The 27,863-nt window shown below is 45.3% G+C and overlaps 1 protein-coding gene across 1 annotated transcript in view; it reads left to right on the forward strand.

Annotated features, from left to right (window-relative positions):
- The window catches only part of KIZ (kizuna centrosomal protein), an 87,882-nt gene that overhangs the window by 56,429 nt on the left and 3,590 nt on the right, over positions 1-27,863 (forward strand). The window contains exons 9-12 of the mRNA XM_068987594.1: positions 6,664-6,829; positions 7,694-7,753; positions 18,729-18,833; positions 20,708-20,804. Coding sequence (XP_068843695.1) covers positions 6,664-6,829; positions 7,694-7,753; positions 18,729-18,833; positions 20,708-20,804 — 428 coding nt within the window. The remainder of the gene's footprint in view (positions 1-6,663; positions 6,830-7,693; positions 7,754-18,728; positions 18,834-20,707; positions 20,805-27,863) is intronic.

Here is a 27,863-nt window from a genome sequence, read left to right on the forward strand (position 1 = left end):
AAAAAATGAGCTGGGTGCTTCATTAAAATACCAAGTGCCTTAATACTGCTTTTCTCCTAAGTGGTGCCTGCTTCCACCCAGGGAAGCGTCCACAGGCAAAGCAGCCCAGCCCACCGGTGTCATTCACAGAGCAGGTGGAATCAGCCTCGGGAGTCCCTGCCCCCTCCCTAAATGGTGACCTGGGATGCCATCCTCCTCTCTTGACTGCTCGTTCACTGGCTCTTGTGAATACTTGCCCTTTCTTCTCATTGCTACTTTGATACCGTCTTCTTCCTCTCCTATAACCCACATACAGCTTCAGTGATGACACTTGTACTTCCGTTTGGACACTGAACGATTACTTCTGGTGTGCAAGGTTCTTGAGGAAGGGTCAGTTAAATCTGTGTATGAGGGGAACAGCCATGCTGTCAACATCCCTGGTTTTTCATTCTCTTGCTCTTCTGTATCTGCATTAATAACACTGATTTCCATATGAAGGGTTTTTATCTTATTAAGTGTTTTCACATTCATTTTATCTCTGTACCACCCATTGCAGAAACTGTATTCTTGTAGAGCTAACATATATTTTCTTTTTCTAAAAAACATAGCAGGAAAAAAACAAACTTGAAATATTAAGGTAAACAGAAAGAAGACAAGACAACTGCCTGTTACCCAGATCTCTTATAGAACTTTGTTGACACTGAGATGTGTGGTCTTTAATATATTGACAAACATGGGTTGTGCTGTGTGTGTGGATGGCCTCCGTGACCTGCCCCCCACACCATGTCACAGAGGAAACCTCCTTTCACACCATCACATGCTCTCCATCCTTTCTGACAGTTGCACAGAGACCCCTGTGTGGCCCTTCCACTGTCTCTTTAACCAGGCTCCTGGTGTTGAACATTTTAAATTGTTTTTAATTTCTTCTCTAGTGAAAAAGTTTCAAAGAATATTTGAGAGCTCATTTTTTTACTTCTCATGCTGTTTCCTGAGAATGAGTTCCTAGATGTAGATCTCTTAGGTCAGGGGGTCTGTGCATCTCCCAGGCTTCTGCTCTGCACTGCCAGAACTCACCCTGGCAGGGTCATCTCTTACCAGGAATGGATGAAAATATCAGTTCTCTGCACTGTTTATGAAACCCGATACCATCCACCTTTTTTGGACACCAAATTTATAAGTGCAGATGATAGCCAATTTTTGTGTGTGTTCATTTGACACAAATACAGTGACAGATAGATTCAAGGGATTAGATCTTATAGGCAGAGTGCCTAAAGAACCATGAACGGAGGTTCATGACGTTGTACAAGAGGCAGTGATCAATGCCATCCCCAAGAAAAAGAAATGCAAAAAGGCAAAATGGTTGTCTGAGGATGCCTTACAAATAGCTATGAAAATAAGAAGCAAAAGGCAAAGGAGAAAAGGAAAGATATACCCATTTGAATGCAGAGTTCCAAAGAATAGCAAGGAGAGATAAGAAAGCCATCCTCAGCAATCAATCCAAAGAAATAGAGGAAAACAATAGAATGGGAAAGACTAGAGATCTCTTCAAGAAAATTAGAGATGCCAAGGGAACTTTTCATGCAAAGATGAGCACAATAAAGGACAGAAATAGTATGGACCTAACAGAAGCAGAAGATACTAAGAAGACGTGGCAAGAATACACAAAAGAACTGTACAAAAAAGATCTTCACGACCCAGATAATCACAATGGTGTGATCACCAACCTAAAGCCAGACATCCTGGAATGTAAAGTCAAGTGGGCCTTAGGATGCATTACTATGAACAAAGCTAGTGGAGCTATTTCAAATCCTGAAAGATGATGCTGTGAAAGTGCTGCACTCAATATGCCAGCAAATTTGGAAAACTCAGCAGTGGCCACAGGACAGGAAAAGGTCAGTTTTCATCCCAATCCCAAAGAAAGGCAATGCCAAAGAATGCTCAAACTATCACACAATTGCACTCATCTCACACACTAGCAAAGTAATGCTCAAAATTCTCCAAACCAGGCTTCAACAGTACTTAAACCATGAGCTTCCAGGTGTTCAAGCTGGATTTAGACAAGGCAGAGGAATCAGAGATCCAATTAGTAACATCCGTCGGATCATTGAAAAAGCAAGAGAGTTCCAGAAAAACATCTATTTCTGCTTTATTGACTATGCCAAAGCCTTTGTGTGGATCACAACAAACTGTGGGAAATTCTTCAAGAGACTGGTATACCAGACCACCTTACCTGCCTCCTGAGAAAGCTGTATGCAGGTCAAGAAGCAACAATTAGAGCTGGACATGGAACAACAGACTGGTTCCAAACTGGGAAAGGAGTCTATCAAGGCTGTATATTGTCACCCTGCTTATTTAACTTATATGCATAGTACATCATGAGAAATGTTGGACTGGATAAAGCACAAGCTGGCATCAAGATTGCCAGGAGAAATATCAATAACCTCAGAAATACAGATGACACCACCTGTATGGCAGAAAGCAAAGAGAAACTAAAGAGCTCATCACTCTTTAGTGATCTTTCATCAATTTGTTGATGAAAGTGAAAGAGGAGAGTAGAAAAGTTGGCTTAAAACTCAACATTCAGAAAACTAAGATCATGGCATCTGGTCCTATTTCTTCATAGCAAATAGATGGGGAAACAGTGGACACAGTGACAAATTTTATTTTGGGGGGCTCCAAAATCACTGCAGATGGTGACTGCAGCCTTGAAGTTAAAGGACACTTGCTCCTTGAAAGAAAAGCTATGACCAACCTAGACAGCATATTAAAAAGCAGACACATTACTTTGCCAACACAGGTCCATCTAGTCAAGCTGTGGTTTTTCCCGTAGTCATGTATGGATGTGAGAGTTGGACCAAGAAAGCTGAGTGCCAAAGAATTGATGCTTTTGAACTGGGGTATTGGAGAAGACTCTTGAGAGTCCCTTGGACTGCAAGGAGATCCAACCAGTCCATCCTAAAGGAAATCAGTCCTGAATATTCATTGGAAGGACTGATGCTGAAGCTGAAACTCCAATACTTTGCTTACCTGATGCAAAGAACTGACTCCTTAGAAAAGACCCTGATGCTGGGAAAGATTGATGGTGGGAGGAGATGGGGATGACATAGTTGGATGGCATCACTGACTCAATGGACATGAGTTTGAGTAAACTCTGGGAGTTGGCAATGGACAGGGAGGCCTGGCGTGCTGTAGTCCATGAGGTCACAAAGAGTTGGACACAACTGAGCGACTGAACTGAATTGACCTTTATATTACAACTGAGATCAAACTCTTTCCCCTCCCTATTTATTAGCCTTTTGTATTTCTTCTTTTATAATTTGCCAGTTCACATTCTTTGTTCATTTTTCTATCAGGTTAGTCATATTTTTTCTTACTGACTTTTGAGAACTCCCTATATAAATTTTTGCTGTTTGCTATAATAGTTTGAGCAGTTTCATTTTCATCTTTCACTTTTCTTAATGGTGTTTGGATACAAGCCTCTTCCATTAATATCTTCATTTATCAATTTCTGCATTTGAATATCACAATTGCTGAGTTTGGAGATATAAATTTAGAGTTAGCCTAGGTGACTCTTAGGGTTTTAGACTTAGAAAGATCTGCATTTAAACTGAACTTTGAGAAAATCCTAGAGAAATTGAGGCAATTAACTCTAGGTGTCCTGCTGAATGTAATTCATAGGATGGTTTATGTTCCATGAGATCTAAAATATGGAGATGTCTTCCTCACTCATCCTGCAGATAGTGTATACTTTGGTATTGAATTTCTAAGTGCTTTCTCCTGGCTCCTGGGACAGTTAGAACAGTGTGGAGCTAGTTTGTTGGTATTGACTTAGGCTGCAGAGTGCTGAAAACCATGAGACAGTCTCCAGCCCCCCACCCCACTCCTCCTCACTGTCCCAGACTGGCTCCAAATGTATGAGAGGAGAAAAAGCCTTTATTGCTTAATGGATCAGATGGAACCCAAGCACGGGCCATTCATAAGCACCATCAAAAGGTCCATCTTTGGTGAATTTTTCAGATAGAAGGTCCCGCTTTACAGAGCTCTTCAGTCCCAGGTGGCACATGCATGGCAGCTTGCTCAGTCTCATCTGGGCTTTGGTTCCTTTGTGGGTGTGGGTGCATGTTGTCAGCGTCACTCTGCAAACTCCTTCCATCTGGGGCCTTCTGAGAAATGCACCCTTTCAAAGATCTGCAAACATCTTGAGTAGGTATCACAGGTGTTCTTCCTGATTCTGCATAAGTTGTTTTTGACTGATCTTTGAATGGACCTTCTGACCCATCCTTAGCTGAGGCTGACTTTTGTTTCTGTCCCAACTTGTAATGATTCCATCCCTGTGAGGGACTTATCTTGTGAATTCCTCTGCGGATGACCCACTGGGCAGATCTGCCCTCTCTGTTGGCCTCATGGTCCAGCAGAGTCAGATCAACCATTCTCATGCTGTGATTTGACCATCCATCAAAACCATATAGATATAAAGTAGTTATCTCTGAAGAGTTACCTCTAGAATTATCTTTAAATGTTCTTATCAAAAAGCTAAGAGAAATCCCAGATATGAGTATTAAGTAGTAACAAAAATGGGATAAAATATACAAAATAAATGAAACCTGTAGAGTGCCCAACACTTACCAGGGTAAAAATTTTTAAAAGGGCTCCAGGTAGAGATGATGGCATTGGTGGTCCTCTCACCAAGCTTACAAGGGGTTGTTAGAAAGATGTTTGTAGCTGTAATACTTTAGTCTGTGTTCTTTTGAAGCCCAGGTGGAACCCAGTTGAAGCAGAAGAAGTTCTTGTAGGAAAGGGACGTGTAAAACAGATAGCTTATGTGTCATCACCAGGGACTAGTGAGAAGTTAAGTTGTCTGAGTCACTGACCATCCAGGACAGTCTCCTCTGTTTGCACATTGCACAGTAGAAAGTGTAGGAACCCTCAACAGGGTTCTAACAACTTTATTCTTAAACCATGGGTTCAGACAGTGGCTATTGTGAAGTCACGCTAAGAAATTATCACTTATAGCTATTGTATGAGATAATACAAAGGTGCTCTAGGTGAAGTCGCTCAGTCGTGTCTGACTCTTTACGACTCCGTGGACTGTAACCTACCAGGCTCCTCTGTCCATGGGATCTTCCAGTCAAGAGTACTGGAGTGGGTTGCCATTTCCTTCTCCAGGGGATCTTCCCAACCCAGGGATTGAACCCAGGTCTCCTGCATTGTAGGCAGATGCTTTACCGTCTGAGCCACCAGGTAAGTCTCATGATAATACAAATAAGAAATACATATTTGAGGCCCTGTCAGAATGTTTGGATTATTTTTAATATCAGGAAAAGGAAATTAGAGCTTTAACTACAGAGACTAGGCCAATTCTTTTCGTTCATCTTCTGAAATGCTTTCCATATAGCCAAGATTATTGGGTGCACAGAGGAGGCTCCTGCTCTCTACAGGAACAGATTCAATTAGATCAGGATGGGTGGAGATCTCAAAATGAGGGGAAAGCCAAAGGCAAGCACCTTGCTGGGATGTCCAGGCCGATAACAGTGGCCTTGGCCAAACTCACCAGGCAGTCGTTGAGGTTCCGCCTCAGTGATTCTCCCTGTCAAAGCTTCATATCCTTTCACGATGACAAGCAAAGAGTAGAATCTTCCTCTGTGTTCACCTGACACTAACATTGTTACCACTTGGCGATTGGATAGAAGATGGCCGGAGAGACTGTGCCCAGCTCCCCCTTGACGTCCACTTGCAGGGCCTCAGGTCCATTCCCCACACAGTAGGTTTACTGCTGCCATCATGTCCCAGGGAGAGGCCGGCACTGCTAAGCAGTCTTCCACTCCAAACGGAGGAGAGAGAGACACGTGCCTTGGCAGCCAGACGGTGACATTGTGTTGGTTGTTCAGCTCTGGTCACCAGTGTATTTTTAATTCTTGAGGGAATGCTGACCCAGACGTGAAGTGTCACAGGTGTTAACCTATCCTATAAATTGCCACATTTTCTCTACGTCTCACATTGGCTGTGATCAGATCTCTACCCACCTCCCTGCCCGGGACACTTGGGGTGACACAGGTAAGCCCGTTCCGTGCCTGGAGGAAGCAGACAGGCTGTGTGGCCGCTGAGTTTCCTGAGCTCCTTGGCCAACTTGGTGGCAAAGTACAGTGTCCATATCCTTGACTGAAGGTTATCGTTTCCAGAGAGGTCAGGTCTCTCTTTGCTTCAGTGTACCCTCCTCAGCCCCCAAGTCCTTCCACAATCCTCCTTTTGGGGAAAGTTTGGGGGTCATTTGAAGAATGAGAATACTGTAAGGTCACATTTTTCCAAATCTCCTCAATCCAAACCAACTCTGTCTCACATGCCTGAAAGACAGAATTCAGGCCATGAGAGAATGGATCTGGGATGTACCACCTGGGTTTAACAGAGTTAGTCACGACTCACACACATCCTTCCCAAGTAAAAAGACACCACACTACAGTCCACAGAAAACATCTCCTGGTGAGTGTAAATTATCGTGAAGAATTAAATTATGCTGGAAAATAGCCTAGTGTTACTTTATCTTGAAGACATTTTCATGTAGGTTAAATGTCAGGCGACAAATCTCAAGTAAAGCTTGATGTAAAATAATATTTGAAGGCTGATCTCTGAGACCAAGCGGAGTGTGACCACAGTTTAATTTTTTGTGCTTTCTTTTAAACCCTATAGCCAACCACGTTATTGAAAAAAGATCTCGCAGAAGAGCATGACAACAGGTCGGCTGTTCACAGCAGCAAGTCATCTTGCAGCTTACCATCTACTCCTAGTGACGAAAGTGGAATAAGGAATGAAAAACCCATTCTGTGGCCCAAAGGCGTTACTACAGTGGAACAAGGTAGCTATTGTTAAGGGTTTGTCCGTAGCAGAGCTGCATTCAGAATCAGTGTGCCCCCCTCTTTCTCAAAGTGTGCCCATAAAATAAAGCTGCTAAGCAATGCCTGTGATTCAGCATGCGTGATACATTACTCGTTTTATACCACCTTCCACTTCAGGAAAACACCTGAAGTCTGAGAAGAATGGGAAACATAATTGTAGGTCTTCAGCTCTGCTGAATTTCCAATAAAATTAGTTTTTATAAAGCTATGAATTATTAACAGAATTAACAGCTGACAGTAGGTACTTTTTTGATCATCCCGCAAAGATGGAGATGATTCCATTAAAATGAATTCCATGAAGTACTGTGAAGTTTTTTATATCACTTAATAGAATTTACTCATAATATTCTTTTAAATTATAATACAGCCTTATACAAGTCTAAACAAATGATTAAGAATCAATGAGTTTATGACCCCCCCCCCAAATTTTATTACCAATTTTTAGTCTCTAGAAATGGTGATTATTTTAGTGTTACTGGTAAGATGTGCCAGGAAACCACTGTCAGCTGTCCGGGACGTGAGCTGCCCGGGATGAGGTCAGAAGTCCATGTGCTAGACCTGAGGCCCACGTTTTTAAGCAAGCCCCACCCAAATATGATCGATGTCAGGCTAAACTATTTTTATGAAAGCAGAGTAGAGACACCTTAGCTTTTGAATAGGCTTTCTTCTAGGTACAGTGTATTTCAGACAAGAAACAAACTAACCAAAAAGAGAAGGTAAGGAGCAGTGCAGTTAAAAGGAATGGCAACTAAAAAACCAAACAAAGGCCAGTCCATCAGTATAACCTTGAAATACATTGTTATTATCACTTGTTCCATTTTTAGAAGACAAGAGCAGAGAAGAGAGCACAGAAGAAAGTGTGGCAGCGAGCATGCCCATCACAGGTAAGTTCACGGCTGCCTGAGGACGTGGGATTCTACTTTCTTCAGTAACCAGAACAGTTTAGGTTAGTGTTTGTGGAATCCTCCAAGAGCAGGCAGATTCAGTGACCATGTGCTGGAGCAGGAGCTCCAACCTGAGAGTGTGGTGAGCTTAGGTTAATACAAACGGAGGTGGAAAATACTCAGGTCTGCTGAGTCCTTCAGAATTGTTGCACATTTATACTTGCGAGCGTCCCACCCCCATGAGCCTTTCAGTGCCTGCCTCTATGTGGAAAGGCCAGTCCCCATGGGGACACCAGTCATTATATGGCCAACTACAGATGTGTCTGATTTCCTCTATTCTTTCCTGTAATAATTGACTATATCATTATTTTTTTAAAAAAAGCAGGAAAAAAAGTGCCAGACAGGAAGCTGCTTGTGTCTCAGTTACAAAGCCCATCTGATCAATTACAAATTTTAGCAGTAAGGTTTCGTTAAGATCTGTTAAGGTTTCTGCACATGTATTTGGCTTATTTAGATGAAATCTGAATGTCATTATTTTTTTTAGTTTTAGAATATCAACAGCAGCAATTAGTATTCTGATCAGAATTCTGTTTGTCATACATCTAAATTTACTAGTACCTTATTTTGTAAAGTGGTGTGCTACTTCATTATAAATTCAAAGGTCTGACTTTAAATATTTATACAAGTAAATACACCATTGCACCGAGGTACTGAGGCATGCATCTGCATATGAGTTAGTTTTGTTGTTTATCAGCAAAGAGAACAGTTTCTTTTATGGCAGTACGATTCATGGCCTGATGATGAATTCTGAACCCATGTGTCTGCAATGAACTCCGATTTTGAAAAAGGAGTTTATAGTGGAGCAATTATTGTATATGTTCTGCATCAGATAATATTTCACTCCAAAATACAGAGGTTTTCTTTTCCTTGAAATGTTTTCCCGGTGATATGTTTATTGGATTTTTATTCTTCATTTTAAGAAAACTCTGATAGAGTTCCCTGTTTGTTTTTTAGTAGAATTAATAAAAGTGTAGATGTTCCCCAAACTACAGACATCCAGAAGGTCAGTATCTGCCTTTGAGTGCAGGATATCTAGCGACCTCTGAATTTGCTTCAGTTCGAATCACAAGTTCCTGTTGGGGAACCAGGAAGTCCCCTTGTCTCCTGTTGATCCCTGTTTGCTCAGCACTCTTTGCAGACGCCCCTTGTGATGAGTCGGTATCCCCTCATTAGTACAGGTGTGATTTCCCCAGAGGACTCTTTAACTGAGGGCGAGCTGGCACGCGACATACCGTGTCAGGTGCGCAGCGTGATGAGTCACTGTGCGTAGACACTGCAGGATGTTGGGCAGAGTCAGCCTCACTAGTGTCCGTCACCACATGCAGTTACAGGTTTTCTTTCTTTTACTAGAACTTTTAAGGTTTCCTCTCTCAGCAGTGTTTAGGTACACAGTCCTGAGGCGTTAACTATAGTCACCTCACTGTGCATTCGATCCCCAGGACTTACTGATTTTATAACCAGAAGTCTGTGCCCTTTCACCCCATCACCCGTGTCACTCACCCCCACCCCTGGAACTTCCAGTGTGTCCTCTGTATATCTCAGAATTTCCTAATAAGAGAGGAGATAGTTAAGTATCAGTGTTTCAAATCTTTCTTCTCTTCACGCAAGAAGAGGTGTGATGTGCCTCAAAGTAGGTTATTTGCCATGAAGATTTTTTTTAATTAAATTATAACTCCAACAATCTGTCATTGATCTGTCAGTAGTTGGCAGCTAAAAAAAAAAAAAAAAAAAGCTTTGTGCCTATTATAGGCCAAAGAAGTAGACATAAAATAACCTGGAAAATGTGAAAAAGCTGTCTGAAGCATCTTCTTAGTGGGGACCTTGTGTTTCTGCCCCAGCAACCACACCCCCCTCCTCGGCACCTCCCCTCACGTGCCTGCCGGAGGCCTTGGGCGCCTCAGCTCTGCTCTGCTGTGATTGTATCTATCGTTACAGCTACTTTGATCTCTGAGTTCTTGATCTTGATCTCTTCATTAATGTTTGTGTCTTGCCATGATTATTTGGAGATTTGGCCTTTGGTAAAGTAAGGCATTGGAAGGACTGATAGTGAAGCTGAAGCTCCAGTACTTTGGCCACCTGATGCAAAGAGCCAACTCACTGAAAAAGACCCTAGTGCTTTGGAAAGATTGAAGGCAAAAGGAGAAGGGGCTGACAGTGGTTGAGATGGTTAGATGACATCACCAGCACAATGGACATGAACTTGGGCAAACTCTGGGAGATGGTGAGGGACAGGGAGGCCTGGCATGCTGCAGTCCATGGAGTCACAAAGAGTCAGACTGAGCAGCAACAAAGTAAGGCAGGTGTATGAATTAAGACAGAAGCCTCCCCTTTTGTAATCGTTCTGTTGAGGCTTCCCCATCTGTACAGGCTGCAGTCCTTCTAGAAAATTCCAAAGAAAAGGAACATTTTCAAGGCTGCCCTCGGAGGGTTAAGAAAATGTGATAGTCTTTGGCATCAGCCATTGCTGTCAGCCAGCTCTTTACTTCCTGCTCTGTTTCTTCACCCACTGAGCCTCTGACCTGGGAAAGCAGACCTCTTGCCCAGCCAGATAATGTGTAAGGTGAGGTCAGGAGCGTGAAGGCGTTAAGCCTTTACTGGACACGCAGCCCACTTCAGCTGTGGTTTACGTCGATGATCTTTGTGTGCATCTTATGTTGGTCTTCCGCACTGGCCCCACTGGCCGTAGCATTTTCATCCCTGTACCTCTAGTTAAAAGGAACCTCACATGTGAAACCCAGAGGGGAGAAGTGGGAGGGCTGGGGCAGTGCCACAAAGGGAGTAACCCTGAGATGGTCCCAGAGGGACTAACCCTGAGATGGTCCCAGAGGGACGCCGGGCACCTCCAGCCTGGGAGCCTGACAGCAGCTCGCTTTCCTGGAGATATGGTAGCTACTTGGGACCGCCCAGCCCTGCGCTGCCACGGGTCCTCATGGTCAGCATCTCCCACTGAATCCATTTCTGCCAGAAGTTTCCACATCAGAAGGCAAATGAAGATTTGAATCCAAAGGACATTACCTCATCAGAAAGGAATCTTGAAGAGAACTTCACGGACTTTGGGAACTTCTCATATTCATGAAGAAACCCTCCAAGAAGAGGCCCAAACGGCAGCTGCAAGGGCTCCCGGCAACCTCTCTGGCGAGGTCCCCATGTCCCCGTATGGTGTGTGGTGGGTGCCTCGTGGTGGGGGCCAGGCAGCTCCCCTGGGGAGCTAGGAGCTGGTGCAGAGCTGCACCCAGAGAACACAGACCCTCGGCTGCTCGCACAGCACAGGCACCTGCTGAGGACTTGGAAGAGACATCCATCCTTGAACCACGAGCAAGAGCGAACCTTTGATCTGTTTGCTAACACAGTCCACTCTTTCATTAGTCTAGTTGTTCACCTTAAAGATTCTAGGTCGAAATCAAAGGTTAAGGGGATTATCTATGACTGTGTGGGTTTCTGTATACAAGAATAGTATATAATCTGCATATATGTCACACCTCTACTTCAGCTGAATCCAGGGATGGCCAGAGACAGCCAGAGACTGGGTCCTCACCCTCCTAAGCCTCCAACATCTCTAACCGTCATAGCAACCCTGCAGGAACAGACAGTTCTCCAGATGGCCCAGCAAACTTGGAAAGATTGAGAGCCCTTTTCAGGGCCATATAGCTAGAGTGTCAGGTCTTGAATCACACTCAAACTTCAGTATTTAAGCCCCAAAGTCCTTCCATCCCACCAGCCAGCCTCTCTTGTTGTATGAGAGGCACCTGCCTCAGGGCATCTGGATCAGTTAAATACCAGCTTGTAACTTAACAAAAGATGAGCCCTGAAAGGATGCTCTTGAGAGCGATGAAGAAGAAAGCCTGGAGAGGTGGGCAACTTGCAAGGATTTCTGAGTGCAGACAGTCCCGGGGTGGCCCTTGTAAAGTGGGGTGAGCCTGTACCCCTAGGTGAGCCTGAGATCACAAGAGGTACAGGACCATCAGGTCAGTATCTCCCTGGAGCACTTAGGCCAGGATTGAAGCCATGCTTGTCTAGATTAAGAAAGTCTTCCTCTGAACCACTCACACCCCCAAAGGGAAGTTTCCCCCATTGGTAATTTTATTGGTATTTATACTCAATTTACCTTGAGAATTTGGTGACATTTAATGTAGTAAATGATGCAGCTTATGCTAAGTGTCAGAGAAAACAGAGCCCCTGACACAATATCTGGGACACAGTGGACACTCATTTTGTCAAACAAATGAATGAAAATGAGAGTGTAAAGGAATTCCCTTAAGCGCTTGTTGATTCAGGCCATCACACCGTCTCTTTCCATCAGTCACTCCACCAGTACTTTTCCCACCCACGTGCCCATCCTGGCAAAACTCATCTCCTTAAGCTCCATGTGTAAAGGGCTCTCAGCTTTTATCTCAAGAGGATTAAGCCTCTAAGAATGTCCATTCAGCCTCTCATTCTTTTGACACCAATTCTCTTGGTCAAGCTGTGTTGAAAGTGGTTGCCTGACTGTGCCATTTCTCACTGATATTCTTTGGCAAGCTGAAATATTCCAGGTCAGACTGTGGTCCATCCGTTTAGAAGCTCTGTGGGAGGTCAGCCTAGGTTTGAAGGGTGCTGTCAGACTCTGGGCAGGGCTTCCCCAAACATTGCTCGAGCTTTACCACAGAGTGGGAGAAGGCTGGGAATGGACGATGGCCACATCGTCACAGGAAACTGGATCTCTCCTGGGAGAGAAAACTGCAGTGACGACAGGACTGCGAAGGCGAATGGCAAAGCGCTTGCACGCCGGAGTCTGTCTTGAGTCTGCACCACACCTGTTCTGTTCTGGAGATGCCCAGTCAGGTCCGGATGCTGTGCCCGGGGCAGCCAGGAAAGCAGTCTGCTGCTGGGTTGGCCCTGGCCCTGCCCAGGTGGCCCCATGTCTGTGGTAGGAATCAGGCTACCATGGCTTCACCCTGGGACCTGCTGCTCATGAAAGCAGAGAACTCCTCACTCCAGATGCTGCATGCTGGCAGCACCTGTTTACTGTGGCTGTGGAGGAATGGAGGGCACCTTCCAGTAGAGCTCCTAAGCGGATATGTTCCCAAGAATGAACTCAGAAGTGCCTGAGAAATTCTGCTCAGAGGCTGCCCAGCAGAATCCCACGTGGCCCTTTAAAACCGACCCGTGCACCAGCCACATCCTGAACTGGGTACCCCAGGACCTCCAGGTGTGAGCCCAGGCGTCAGTCTGTGTATGTAACACACCAGGCAACTCCCTAAGCCTGAGAATCATGGAGTAGGGAGCCTCAGAGCTGAACCCTCCTTGAAGGTTATCCTGTGAACCACACTTCTTTTATGCAAGAGACCCCAGTGGAAAGAGGGGGAGGTCAGGCTCTAGATGCTTCGATGCAGTCAGGGCTCAGGGAGGGTGTGACTCCAAAGGCTCCTGTGACAAAGCATCACAGACTGAGAACCACAGACCTGTTTGCTCTCACAGCTGTGGGTTCTAGAAGTCCAAAATCAAAGTGGCAGCAGTGCCCTGTGAAGGCGCCAGGAGCGTCCTTCCAGGCCTGCTGCAGCCTCAGGTCTGTGATAGCATAACCCCAGTCTCTGCCTCCAGCCTCGTGTCACCGCCGTCTCTGTGTCTAGGCTTCTGTGTCCTCTTCTAGCAGGATAGCAGTCAGCAGAGTCAGTGCCCAGAGTGAATCCAGGATGAGTTCATCTTGAGATACTTCACCAAGTGCATCTGCACAGATGCTGTTCACAGAGCAGGTCCTATTCTGAGGTACTGGGTGGACATGAATTTGGGAGAAGCACTATTCAACCTGGCAGGGGAGGGGAGGGATTTCATCCTAGTTTACGTTGTCGCCTCTGGTTTATCTCCTACGTGATTGCTCCTGGCCCAACTCTAAATGATGATAATGCTGATATTATAATATCATGGTATTATGATAATAAAGAGTCTTCATTCTGACTCTTCTCATCTTATAAATCACTGAGTGCAAATGACTAAAAATATTGTTTTTAAGGACTATTAATTATGCCAGTAAGATATAACTTCCTGATCAAAATGACTCAAAAGTTAAATATTCCATGACCTCAAGAGTTGAAAATTCACCTCCCGTGACTGAGCAGTGTTACATGGCTGGCACTGTGATTATGAATTATCGTGTGAAATAGCATCAACAAAACGGTTTCAGTTCGGTTTTTAAACATTCACTAAAGGTCAGTTACCAGCCTGGCACTTATTTTCAGGTGTAACCGTTGAATTGTCCCATAGAAATTCAGGATGTGATGGAAACACCTCTTTTCTGAAGCATCTCCAGGCAACTGGTTGAAAGGAGGAGCTTTTCCCTTCTCTGAGCATCAGCCATCTCGTGCGAGAACAGAGAAGAACCTTGGCTTGAGAGGTGCCCTGGCCCAGGACTGCTGGCGGCGTGGCAGTCTACATATGACAAGTGGTTTTGGTTATGGAGCCAACCTGTGTACCTTACATTCACATAGACAGGTGGTGGTTTGTTGTTGTTTTTTTTTTAAATCTCTAAATATAGGTGAGTTTTCTGTATTTTCAGAATTGTGAAAGCACCCTTATCCTAATATTTTCTTGTTTTAATTTGAGATTACTGGACAAGTGATTTCTGGGTTTTCAGTAATAATGTTTACCTTTAGAATTAATTTTAGCATTCCATCCTACAATTTTTATCTTATTTAGGAAAAACACCTGGGTTTGCTGCATCTAGCGCAATGTGAAGGAAAAGTCGGCCTGGATGCAGAAACACATGAAAAGCAACAGCACTGGGAAACCCAGAGACATAAAATATTTTTTGAATTTAAGTTTAGAATTTCTGCATGCTTCCTGCAGGAATTGCAATTATGCTCCCTGGCTCAGAGATGCCCGGTTCTTTCTCAGTTCAAGGTCACTTTTCTCGCTGCGCTAATAGCATTGTTCACATCCCCTTTTGTTATTCCCTCTCTGGACCCAGCTCTTTCTTCACCAGGGATTTCCTCGAAAGCCAGGATGACCCTATGCCTTGGAGACACCCCTCAGAGGCTGGGGGACCAAGTGTTTATCTGGCTCTTGTAATGGGTTGTTAAAAGCACTTGTTCATCAGATATTTTCTTTTTCTTTTTATTTGTAGATTTAAAAGTATTTTAGCAGGTGTACATTTGCATATAAAAGAGAACGAAAGATAAGAAGTTGGGGCTTTTTCTCTCTTCCTCAGTGCCATCTCTCTCCTGCTTCCCTTTATTCAGCACATTTTCATTTTCTTTCTTGGTTCCCATTTTCTGGACACAAAATGAATATCAAAAAGAAAAAAGAAGACAATCTCAGGGATCCTTCACCACTTTGCAAGAAGATAGATGATTGGGTTCAGCCAGCTTGTGTGACCAAGTAGGGAAAAATAATATTTATCTCGTTGTGTCATCAGCCTGGAATTGATAGCCAGGGATAGATATTAACTCCCTGGGCCCCTTGCCTTATTTTGTATTTTAAGCTGCAATATTTTCTACTTTTGAAACTCCCCATCTCAGCACAACTCTGAGTATGTGAGAGAAGCCTGACTGAGCAATTCGGAGCTGCAAGCTTGTGCATGCGTGTATGCTATTTCTGTGTGCATCCGAGCATCATTGTGTTCTTAGAAATAGTTGTTTTATCTAACTGTTTGCACTACTCAATATTTTTTGAGAGTTTGATATTACTGACGGGAAGGAGAATCTCTCTGGAGTTGGGAGTCACAGGCTACAAAGTGACTCCTTAAGGGGCCACCCAGTCCTCAAATTTGTAGACTTACAAATTTGTAAGTGCAGTGGTGAAGACTCAGGTCTCAGGTCTTTGCACCTCAAAAAGGTACAAAGGACCCTCGTCCCGACCTTATTCATAACAGGCCAGCTGGAACCTCCAGCTTTGTTCCCTTCCCTGCGTCTGCTCACTCATTTATTTAATAACTGAATATGCATGGCTGCAGTGTGCAGCCTTCAACTGATTGATTCTTCACTGCCTTCTTCCAGAAAAACCTTGACTTGGATTGCCACAAATTCAAGTCTGTAGCTTTGCCTTATGATGTTGAAGTCCTGGCCAAGTCTTCTAGGCTCTTCCAAAAGAGGGTCTGGATTGTTTGAGCACCCCTAGCAAAAATTGTCCTCTTGCGTCCAAGGATTCTGAAATATGGTTTGTTTGATACGGATAGCTCCTTCGACATCCCCGGGGACTGCTGCGGCCTCCCTGCTGCTGGGTCCTTCAGCGGGAAAAGCTGGCCCTGACATCCAGCTTGTGTCCCATGGCTGAGGTTTGTCTCTAGGGATGCTTGTGCCTCATTCAGTGAACACAAGAAACTTTCTCCCTGCCCTCTGGTTTCAGAGTTGCAGGTATGTTCTGAGTGGCCTGGGCAGTATTTTAATTTTCTTAGGGCAGAAATCTGGCAAGACTAGGCCCATTTTCTCACCTGGCAGCTGTTGACTGTGGCCACAAGACAGCTGTCCGCCCCCCCAAGACAGGACGCAAACCCCCTCCTGTCCCCTTGCTGCCCCACAGCCACAGGACCCAACCTCCCTCCCCCGTTGTCTGGCCAGAGTCACATGTGTGGTCCTGCCTGGCCCCTGAGAATCTGCACATATACCCTGCCCCATCCTCGCTGTCTGCGGCAGAACCTGTGATCCGGGTGCTGAAACTCCTCGGCCCTTATTTCTACAGGCTGCATAGCCTTCAGCCTCTCCTGGTCATTTTTTTGTAAACCAACCCTTGATCCTGTTTTTCCTTTCTGGGTCATCTCTCAGTGCTTGGTCTGCTGTTTTGTGCTGCTCTTCTGACTAAAGAGTGAGGGGAGAAGGACTGGCGTCCTGAGCTCTGCCCCAGCCCCTCCTGCTGCTTTGGGGGCGCTGGTCCTGCTTCAGTTAGTGTCTGCTCCTCCAGTGAGTGCAGCTAATCCTTTCACGTTTAAACTTACCTCTGCCCTGAAACCATTAACCGAAGCTTTCACCAGAGGTAAGGGCAGGCGATGCCCCCAGAGGCCCTCAGCTAGCTTTGCCAACCCCATATTACTCAGGTCTGGGTCTCCACATCCCAGATAAAAACTGTCCCAGGGGCCACCAGTGTCTCTGCTCAGAGAAGGACCCCAGAAGATCTAAGGATCAAATGCCAGTGAGGAGCTGGGTTAGGAAGGAGGCAGGCTCAGGCTGAATGGGTGGGAGACGTTAGCTTTCTCCCTCCAAACCGCTGCATGTGGACAGCGGACACAGCTCAGGGAGAGATTCTGGAGTCCTCCGCATAGGACAGGCAGCAAGCACCCGAGGGAGGTGTGGGGCGTGTGACCGTGGCCCCTGATTTCCAGGCGCTAGGATGGTCCCTGGACTGAGGCAGCTCACTGCCCAGCCCTCCCTCCCAGGCTCAGATGAGCGAGGAGATCCATTCCGTCTCATATTCGGACAAAATGCTTAATCCCCACCCCACCCGCCAGCCTGAAATCACCTCACAACGAGTAACGTAAAGTTTTGCACAAAAATTCTCTCTGGAAAATAAATAACATGTGTTCCTGATTTCTGAGAAACCTAAGAGCAGGCTCGCTGGAGTGAAATGATTCCCTTCAGATGGTAGACAGACGAGCCCAACTTCCAGCTCCAGCCACCAGGGGCCTTTGTTCACCCAGAGGCTGCTCTCTTCTCTTTCTTCCTTTTTCTTTCTTTCTCTTTAAAAAAAATTCTTTCCATCTTTGCTCTCTTTTCCTTGCCCAAATAAGTTTAAATGAATGCAGAAATAGCACATGGTCATTAAAGTCTGGACTTGTATCATAAAAGCTGAAAAACTTTGGTTGATCTTCGTAACAGCATGTTCATCTCGTTTACAGTGATTCTTTACCTGTTCAGAATTAAGACACCCCACCTTTGACTTCGTTAACACCTTACCCGCACCCGATGTTGCCTTACAGGGACTCTGAAGTGACAAGAATGTTAGAATCAATCAGAGTATTATGATGTGCTCCTGTCCAAGTCGCCCTGGGACAATGGGCCAGGCCACTTCTACACACACACACACACACACACACACACTACACACACACACAACTGGGACAATGGGCCAGGCCACTTCTACACACACACACACACTACACACACACACACACACACACACACACACACACACACACACACTTTCCCCTCCTGCATGTGCCGCATCTGGTGTTTCCCTTTAGTATAAAGTTTTCAGAATACTAGTTCCAGTATGCACTGATTTAACAACTCAGCAATGTTTTTATTTTTTAAAAAGTTTCCTTAGAATTTATTATTTTCGAAATAAAATCCCTGATCTGTACTTTTTAAAATTAGATAACATTTACTACTCCAAAATAGGATGTTCATTTTAAATGCTTATTTTTTATCTCGAGTGATTCTGAGTAGGTAAGTTATGTTTTTTCTCCTTTTGGTAGTTTTTAACCAGTAACAAGGGCCTCGTGGTTCAGTTCTTAAACTGAACCAGTAGGAGCAGGAAAGCAGCCAATGGCCAACCCCGTAGTTTGTGGCCCTGTGGGGGCATGGCCTCGGGGGCCGTTTTGCAGTGTCACTGCTGAAACTCTAAGTCTCCTTTCTCCACTTCACCCACGATGCCTTGAGACCTGAGGCAGCGGGAGAGTCTGCATCGCTCAGGTCCTTCACGGGACCTCTCTCTAGTGTGCTTTTCCCAGCAGTCTTCCCCACTTAGAGAAGGACCAAAGGGTCTGTGGGTTGTATCCTGTTTGTCTGTATTTTGTTGACTGTGCTTTTGGTGCTGTATCCAAGAAATCACTGCCAAATCCTGGAGCTCTTCTCCTACCTATTCTTCTCAGAGCTGAATAGTTTTAGGTCTTACATTCAAGTCTTGAATCCTTTCTGAGTTGATTTCTGTGTGTGATGTAAGGTAAGGGTCCAACTTCATTCTCGTGCCTGTGGGTGTCCTGTTATCTGCGCCTTCTTCTCACCTGTAGAAACGAAAGCCTACCAGAGGCTGAAGCAGTCTGCTCTCCAGGGCAGCGCACACCAGGCCGGAGATGGATTCCAAGAGGCCACAGCCCCCACATCACAGCCGCCAGGTGAGCAAAGCGACACTGGGAGCCCCCAGCCACCGCCCGGGCTTGTGCACGGAGGGGTGTGCCCTCTCTGGAGTTTGCTTTGTAACAGGCTGTCACCACCTTAGGATGAGCCAGGGCTCCGTCCTTAACAGCAGGCGTTTGGAAGCAGCTTCCTTCCAGGATGTGTGCTGCCAACAGCCTATGGACCCTTGGAGTCTGCCTGGCATGTCATGACAGTGCCATCAGAGACACCCCGAACTCCCTCTCTTCTTCTCACACCTTCCAGTTTGTTAACCAGCGGTGGGGTGTGTCATCCGGGCTATCTCCCTTGTCTGAATGTTGGGGGATTTGAGCTCCTTTAAGTAAAAAGACTGAATCCCAATAAAAGCTCAGTTTTTAAGCTTAAATATAGTTCCTTCAATCCAGGATTTTTGTTTTAATTGTAGTCTTCCTTAGTTTTCTTGAAGGGAAAGACTACCCACTCCAGTATCCTGGCCTGGAGAATTCCATGGACTGTACAGTCCATGGGATCGCAAAAAGTCGGGCACAACTGAGCGACTTTCTCTTTCACTTAATTTTCTTACATGTTGTTATTGTATTTTTATTATTTTTCAGTGGTTTCTACTTTATTACATTTTATTTTTTAATATAAGTCACTTCAGCTCCTATTGTGAAGGTAATGGATTAATAACAGAAGGAAGTGTACTTTAACGACTTTCTAATTTTTTGGTGTAGGGGCGGGTACGTGCTGCATGGCTCATGGGATCTTAGGTCCCCGACCAGGGATCAGACCCGGGCCCTTGGTAGTGAAAGCACTGGGTCCTAACCACTGAACTGTCAGGGAATTCCCTCTAATTTTTATATAAACCAGCATACTGGAACTTCACCTGTAAGAATGATTTCTTAGCACCACATAATTCCCAGTCCATGTTCAAATTTCCCGGTTGTCCCAAGGATGTCTTTATCAAACAGACATTTTGGGGGGATTGTCAGACACGGTCCCAGGCAGTGCTAGGCATGCACGCCGATCTCAGAGCCACCCCAGATTGAATCGTGGACGTGTCACGTGTTGGTTGGTGCACCTGTCTCTACGAGAAGTCACTTTGTTCTCGTGTCTGAAAAGACCCGGTTCATTTAAGCAGGTGCAGACCGTCTAGGGGCTGAACATGGACACTTTGTTAAGAGAACCACTTTGCCTCAGAGGTTATGAGCAGACACACAGGTTACAGGTTGGGAAAACAGCACACGCCTTTTGAGGAGGTGCTCATGCACCCTGTAGCCATGATCTTAGGTGACTGCCAGACTCAAGACTGGTAGCAGAAGCATCCAAGGCTGAGGGCACCCAGGAGGCAGAGGTCAGGGATCACCCCGGCCAGCTCCAGGGAAAGGGCTGGGCAGTATGTGTTCCCCATCGGCCTTTTCAGGCTAGTTAAGGAGTGGCCTCAATGGTTTTCAGTGGAGGTTTATTCTCCTCTAGTGAAGGGTCTGGTAGAAGGGCTTAAAGGTCGGTGGGCAGGCACTGTCATCTAGAATACCAGTTAAGGCACGAGACTGGTTCCCAGCTATCGCTGTCTCAGTGATCTGTCGCTGCCCAAGTGTTACAACAACACGAATCGTCCAGAGGTTAGGGCCGCCGTGGGGACTCTGCTCGCGTGTGCCTTGTGGCCATTTCAAATGGTGCTGTTGGAGTGACTTCACTTTCTACTCACTCTTTGTCAGTATCACAGGAAACCACCTGCCATAGCAGGTTATCAGAGGAACTCCTTCCCTGTCATTCCCCGCCTTGCCTCCTGTGAACAGCTCTTTCTCTGTTGACGTTTGTTTAACAGGTTAGGGCTTCTTCATCTCCCGCGGCGGCCACACTCACTCTCCACGTTTGTGCTTGCTCCTCTCAGGTTTGAAAACCGGCAGCGGGACATTCAAGACAAAGACAACTCACAAAATCGCTTCGGAAGTGAGTTTTTCATCCAACGAAGGGAGTCCTTTGTCAAGGTAAAGTCGTGGAGCCTTTCTGAATTGTGCCAGCAAGACGAGAAATGGCACTCCGCCCAGGGTGAAACTCTTGCTGCACATGATTTTGTTGGGTGACTTGATGGAACATTATGGTTTGGGTTTTGTTTATCTGAAGTGACAGTTGAAACTTTAGTCTACCTTTGAAAATATTTGCCCCAGAGCCAAGTATTGTTTTGCAGCTGTTGTTTCCTTGGTTTAAGACTCCATTGACACCTCAGTGAACCACAAATTAGCGTCTACAGCTGCTCGCAGTAGGGCTGCTTAGAAACCACACAATGGATGGTGTCGGGAGAGGGCAGAGAGAGAACGAAGGGCCTTAAAAGAAATAAAGTGGCCTGTTTCTTCTTTCAGAGACAGCGGGTATATATACAAGCAATTGCTGGATATTTGTTTTTGTATTCCTCCTTTTTTTTTTTACCAATTATTTGGGCTGGACTGTTATTTCCTTTTCTCATATTTTCTTGCTTATTTTCAAACATGAAAATTTATCTTTTTACATTTTTTAAAATGTAGTTTAAAACTGTAAGTTTTCGGAGCAGTGATAAGTGAGTTGTGTGCTAGATTTGCAATCACATAAAATACTGATTGTGCAATAGCATTGAGTCACCGAGGAAAAGTTTATGGGTGGGAGTAGAAGCAGTTGTCTGATGACATACCTGCCTTTTTGCTTTGAGCTAAATGTCATTTAAAACAACACACAGTTGCCTTTGCAACATTTCCCCTTAAAAGATGTCCTATAGATGATTACGTCACATTTGAAATAATTACTTGCCCTAGTGAAATTTTAAAACAGAAACTTTGCATTTCTGATGTTCCATAAGATTAACTTGTTTAGAAATGTAGTATTTGTACAGTGAAAAAAAAATTCATTTTCATTTATGTTTTGAAAACTCTACAGTATTTTTAGGACCTGGAATATATTTAAATGAGGTTGATTTTTTGAAATTAAGTTCTTGATTTTAGAAACTTGATATGTTCAATTTTAGGGAATCACTCTTAATTTTTAAAAACTATTATTTTTAATACCTGCATTTTATCTATGTTTCTGAAGGAAGTGAGAGATAATGAATTATAGATAAGAAGAGTTTTAAAGTATATTTTTATGATTTTACTGTAAATTCAAGTTCTAGGTCTCCTGAAAAGAATTTTAAAAGATAATAAATTCTACAGGCAATTTTTAAGGAGTAATGTCACCATTTGGCTTAGTAATACATCCCTTTAGTTTTTAAAGATTGTTAGAAGTGTTTGTTTTAAAGGTCCTAAGAAAAAACAATTCTTCTTAAATTTTTCTTATATATTCCCCACTTTGGGCAATGTTTCAACACATTCAGAAAGCAGTCAGATTCTGTAGAACATTTTCTCAGTCTGATCATGTGACATTTCATAGCTCGCATCAGTATTTCATTATAAAATCAAACTTCTTTTCCCTTCAGTTTGAGGCAGGGGCCTTTTTTATTACTGTCATTTCTGCATGAAATTTATTTCCTAAGTTACAAGTAACCACATCATCCCCTTTAAGGAGGAAAAAACAAAAAAGAGCCCTTCAAGGAACGCTTGGTTCTCCACACTTGATACTAATCCAGTGATGAAAGTTCTGGACTTGAAGCGTGTTGGTTTGGCTCACTGTTGGTCACAGTTGGTGTCTTGTGCTGGGTTTGGTGTTCATATGCCTCCCCAGGCTCGCTCTTTGTGCCTGGACTCACTGAAATTTCTTAGAGGCTTCCATTTAAGGACCCCACTTACTGCAGTCATTCCTCGTGCTTTATTGCCTTTACAAGTGGTCTCGAAACCCAGTACTCGAGAATAAACATAACAGCGCAGTGCTGCTGTAGCACTTTTAAAAATTCTTCTTTGCTCTATTTTGTCAGTGAGCTGATGAGCAACCTCAAAAAAAAAAAAAAAAAAAGACCCTGCTGGACCTTTAAAAAAAAAAAAAAATGGCTTCCTCTGATGTCCTAGAGACAATAATTATGATGTGCTAGTTAAGCCCAAACTACAGCTGAGGGATTTTACTTTAAAGCAGCGGCTTGGGCGCAAAAATGCATTTATAGCTCTTTGTCTGCACCTCATTATGTGTGGGCCTGATTCATTAAGTAATTGGTTTGCAGTTGTTTACATGAGTATTAAGGCCTTCCTTTCAGCCGCCTTTGAGAGATACATTGTGCAAATGTTGCCTGTGATGAATGCAGAATGAGGGCCAGAGGGTCCGTCCTATTGGCTAAACAGTGCGCTCTGTTGAAAAGCCAGAGAAAGGGATTGGGCGCTGCTTTGCATAGCAATGACTTTCTTAATAAGCGTTACAGATTAATACACACCAGCTATAAAAGATGCAAAGAGATACTCTTAGCACATTTATCCCTGCTCATTTCATTGTGATGGTGGTGGGGTCCCTGTGCTTTCATATTCCGTTTTCCCGAGCCACGGCTTCAGTGCCTGAGCGTAATAGAATCCGATGTTTATTGTATTATAAATCACGGGCAAGTAGGCAGATCGGCAACAGTTTATTATTAAAGATTCTTTCAGTGTAAATCTTTTCTCCCATTGTATTTGCCTGAGCAAAATCATTTTGTGGTTGAGTGGGGATGAAAGGCATAATGTACGAAGGAGTGAGTCCTAATAGGAAGCTGTTCTCCGAGTAAAGACCACTTGTCCCCTTTTGTTCAGGGGTGCATGCCGGAGCTTCCTCTCCTCCGCAAACATTGTCTCGCCCCACCTTCCCCAGGAAGCCGTTTCCACTCTCCCGGATCCACGTATTCAACCGAAGAGAGCATTTTAACCGCCTACCACGTTAACTGCAGTTTACTGCCTGGATCTAGATAACCTTTACCGAAAGAAAAGGAAGTGTGCTTGTAACATAATTGCCTGGGGAAAAGGTAGCAGAAGTCATCCGGCCACCCCACCCTGGCAGGGCCCGTTGTGGGTGGTTTTCAGGCCCAGCCGTGCAGCCCCGGGAGCGGCCGGTGGAGGGCGCCAGGCTGCAGCCGTGCTCCAGTGGGGCCATCCTGGCTCTGCTTGCCTGGCCCTAGGGCCACTTCCCCTGGGACGATCTGAAGCTCACAGGGAACTCGTAGTCCAGAGAAATAAACACAAGGTTTTCCTGGATGGCCTTGAGGTTCTAGGGTAAAAGCCCCGGGTCTCTGCCTTAGCAAATCTACATTCTCCTTTAATTCTACCAAAGTAGCAGCTTCCTAAAGATTCCACATGTTTCTCGTCGTAATCCCGCCTACTTTACCCCCACCCCCACTTCGCCTTGGCCTGAAAGAACAGTCTTTGCTTGATTGGCTGAAGGGAAGGAGTGAGGAAATTGACCCCTAAAAATGGCATCTCCTGCAGGGCCCCTGGTTGACCGTCAGGGGGCGCTCAGACTTTGTCTAATTAAAGCTCTCCGCCTTCAGTAGACCTCGAAAATTTAAAATCAAGGATTCACAGTGGTTTGTTGGCACGCTGATTGGGAATTTTTTTTTTCTTTGTTTCTGAATTGTCTTTTTGCCTTATATTTTTCCAGAAATATGTCTGGAGGAAAATTCTAGCTGAAGACGCTATGTGAGACATTTTAATACTGATTTTAGCCAGCAGTAAAGATCATTAGAAAGTACAGAATTCAGAGTCTAGAGACCACGTCTTCTCATAAGTCAGTTATTCTTTGCTGGCTTTTGATCAGACCCTAGAACTGCAAGGACTCTTCCCACGGGGCGGGGGGGTGGGGGGGGGAGGGCCTTCCTCATCGTCCCAGCACCAGAGACCAAATTCTTGGCAGGACCCTCGAAGTCTCACTGCTACACTTGATGGACGTGGCCTCAAAGCCACAGTAACTTGGGTATGTTTGTTAATGGGCTATACATACAATTTTCTTTCAAAAATATGATACTGACCATGAGGCTGAGAGTCAGTGTGTTACTAATATTAAAACCTCCCCAGCTCTGAGGAGCTCCTGGGGCCTGCACCACCCTCACTCTGCCCACCCCCCCAAGCCTGGGCCTGCCTCCCGGGACCCTGTGCTCACCTGACAGCCCTGACACCACTTCACAAGCACAGTGTGTCATGAGCCCTGGTGTGACTTGATAAGGAATCTTTTAGGAACCCGTAGAGCTTCCCTGGTGACTCAGATGGTAAAGAATCTGCCTGCAATGTGGGAGACCCAGGTTCGATCCCTGGGTTGGGAAGATCCCCTGAGAAGGGAAAGTCTGCCCACTCCAGTGTTCTGACCTGGAGAATTCCATGGCCTGTATAGCCCGTGGGGTCGCAAAGAGTCAGACGGGACTGAGCGACTTCCATTTTCATGTTAACTACGTAGACTGTTTCTAGCACTATTATTACCTTTTGTTCATAGAACATGAACAGTCGATAACTGTCAATTACAGCTGTTTTCTCTAGTACCCATGTCAGCAGGATCACATCCTAGGTGCTCACAAGATGCTGTGCTTAGAATAAGACCTGCTATTTAAGACCCTGGCCAACCTTAACTTCTTACATGTAGCAGGGCTGAGAACAAAAGTGATTTTGATGAAAGTTGTTCCAATCGTGTGTCCTAATCCCTTATCAACAGCAACGGAATGTATAAACAACATGGGAAACTGAGATGGCTTGATGGACAGACAGAGGGAAGACTTGCGATGAAGCCAGAGTGGTGGAATGTTGACAGGTGGGCACACGGTGCTCCCTGTGCAGAGGGGGAGGCGCCACCCTTCCGGGACACAGTGCAGAGACGCTGTCCTGTTGGAATGTGACCAGTGGGGCATGGCCACACCTTAATCCACTCAGCTGTCCTGGTGTCTGACCTGAAAGAGCTCTGTTTGGAAATAGGACCTCCAGTCGAATGGTGAACTTCTAGGGGAAAAAAAAAAGAACCCACAAACCCTGCCCTCTTGGACTGCAGGAGTCACCCACAAGGCTGGGGGGGCAGACTCCCTGGTTTACTGCCTGGGCATGAGGCCCTGCTTCCTGAAGGCCTCAGTGGACCCAGCCCTAGGCCTCTGTCTGGTTCTGGGTGCAGCCTGCAGGCTGAGAGAAGTTTTACATTTTTTAACAATTGAGAAAAATTCAGAGAGAAATAATGCTGCCTGACACTTGAAAGTTATATGAAATGCAAGTTTCGGCGTCTCTATGTCAAGTTTGATCAGAACACAGCCACATCCACTAGTTCACACACTGCCCGTGGCTGTCTTTGTGCTGTAGCCAGAGTCGAGTAGTTGACGGAGACCACACACCTGTGCCGTTTACCATCCACAGCTCACCTTTGCTGCCTCTGCCACACAGACCAGAGGTGTGACGTCCACACTGTTGGGGAAGTTCAGGCCGTCGGCGTCCACATGCGTTACATCTGATGGAACACAGGGACCTAGCCCATGGCCTGTAACCTGAACTCTTGTATTCTGATGCTTTGGGGAGTGTTTTTGGTTTGGGTTTTTCTCTTACGGTACCTTACAGTAATGGGTGCACAAGATGGCTCTGTCTACACCCAGGAGATTTCTCACACCATCCCCACTGGCCTTGACTCTAAGTTAGCTGTGACCCAGAGAAAGAAATGTTGACCCTGAAAATCCCATGTAATAACCAACCTCACATTGCAGTGTCACGTCGACTTGCAGGGATGGCTTCCCAAAGGGAAAAATACTTGCTCCTAAGGGGTGAGACAGAGAAGGGAATGGCACCCCACTCCAGTGCTCTTGCCTGGAAAATCCCATGGACAGAGGAGCCTGGTGGATTGCAGTCCGTGCGGTCACAGAGAATCAGACATGACTGAAGCGGCTAAGCAGCAGCAGCAGCGGCAGCAAGGGGTGAGAATGGTGTCGGAAACACCCAGGAGCATCTTCCACCTTCCTTGGTGAACACGGATGTTTAGTTTTGAAACATGTTTCTGGGTAGACATTTGAACAACCTCATCTGAACTCACATAGAAATAGAAACATGCAGATTAAATAATCTAACATCAAATGTTGATCAAGTACCTTTAGGCAAGGCACTAACAAAGGTCCGTCTAGTCAAGACTATGGTTTTTCCAGTGATCATGTATGGATGTGAGAGTTGGACTGTGAAGAAAGCTGAGCACCGAAGAATTGCTCCTTTTGAATTGTGGTGTTGGAGAAGACTCTTGAGAGTCCCATGTACTGCAAGGAGATTCAACCAGTCCATTCTAAAGGAGATCAGTACTGAGTGTTCTTTGGAAGGAATGATGCTAAAGCTGAAACTCCAGTACTTTGGCCACCTCATGCAAAGAGTTGACTCATTGGAAAAGATTCTGATGCTGGGAGGGATTGGGGGCAGAAGGAAAAGGGGATGACAGAGGATGAAATGGCTGGATGGCATCACCAACTCGATGGACGTGAGTTTGAGTGAGCTCCAGGAGTTGGTGATGGACAGGGAGGCCTGGCGTGCTGCGATTCATGGGGTCACAAAGAGTTGGACACGACTGAGCGACTGAACTGACTAACTGAACTGTGATTATTGAGGCTCACCTGTTCCTTCTGCATTTATTGCTGAGCACCTGCTAAGGGCAGGACGCTGGGTACCCAGGGACCGAAACAGGTATAGTGGATGTTCTCATGGAGCTGACAGCCTAAGGGCAGTCACATGTCAGTATGTAACAGAAATGGCTGTGAAAGAGCAAATTTGATGAATACTTGGGGATGGAGGATGGGGTGGAGGGGATGGGGAGGCTATAGCAGGAAGCCCAATGAAGTCTAGGCATCAACCTTGGAGGCGCTGTTCAGGCTTCTTTTGCCAAAAGCAATGGGAAGGCATTGAAGAAATTTCAGCAGGGAGGCAGAGTAATCAGAGTTGTGTTTCAAAAGCTCACTCTTACTGCCAAGTGGAAAGTGGGCTGGAGGGAACAAGGTGGATGTGGTGTCAGCAGTTAGGGGGCTGTTAAAAGGCAGGTAGAGATGCTGCTTTGGCCTACCAAGTAGTAGTGGTGCCAGTGGATAGGGGACAAGTGAGGACTTGGGAAGTGCAGGGAGGTAAGCTTGCTAGGACCTAGTGACTGATTGGGTATGGGAGAGCAGAGGAGTTGCGAAGGGTTGGGAGGGAATTGAGGCTTGG

This window comes from Capricornis sumatraensis, chromosome 15, assembly GCF_032405125.1.
Source record: "Capricornis sumatraensis isolate serow.1 chromosome 15, serow.2, whole genome shotgun sequence".
NCBI classification, from domain to species: Eukaryota; Metazoa; Chordata; class Mammalia; order Artiodactyla; family Bovidae; genus Capricornis; species Capricornis sumatraensis.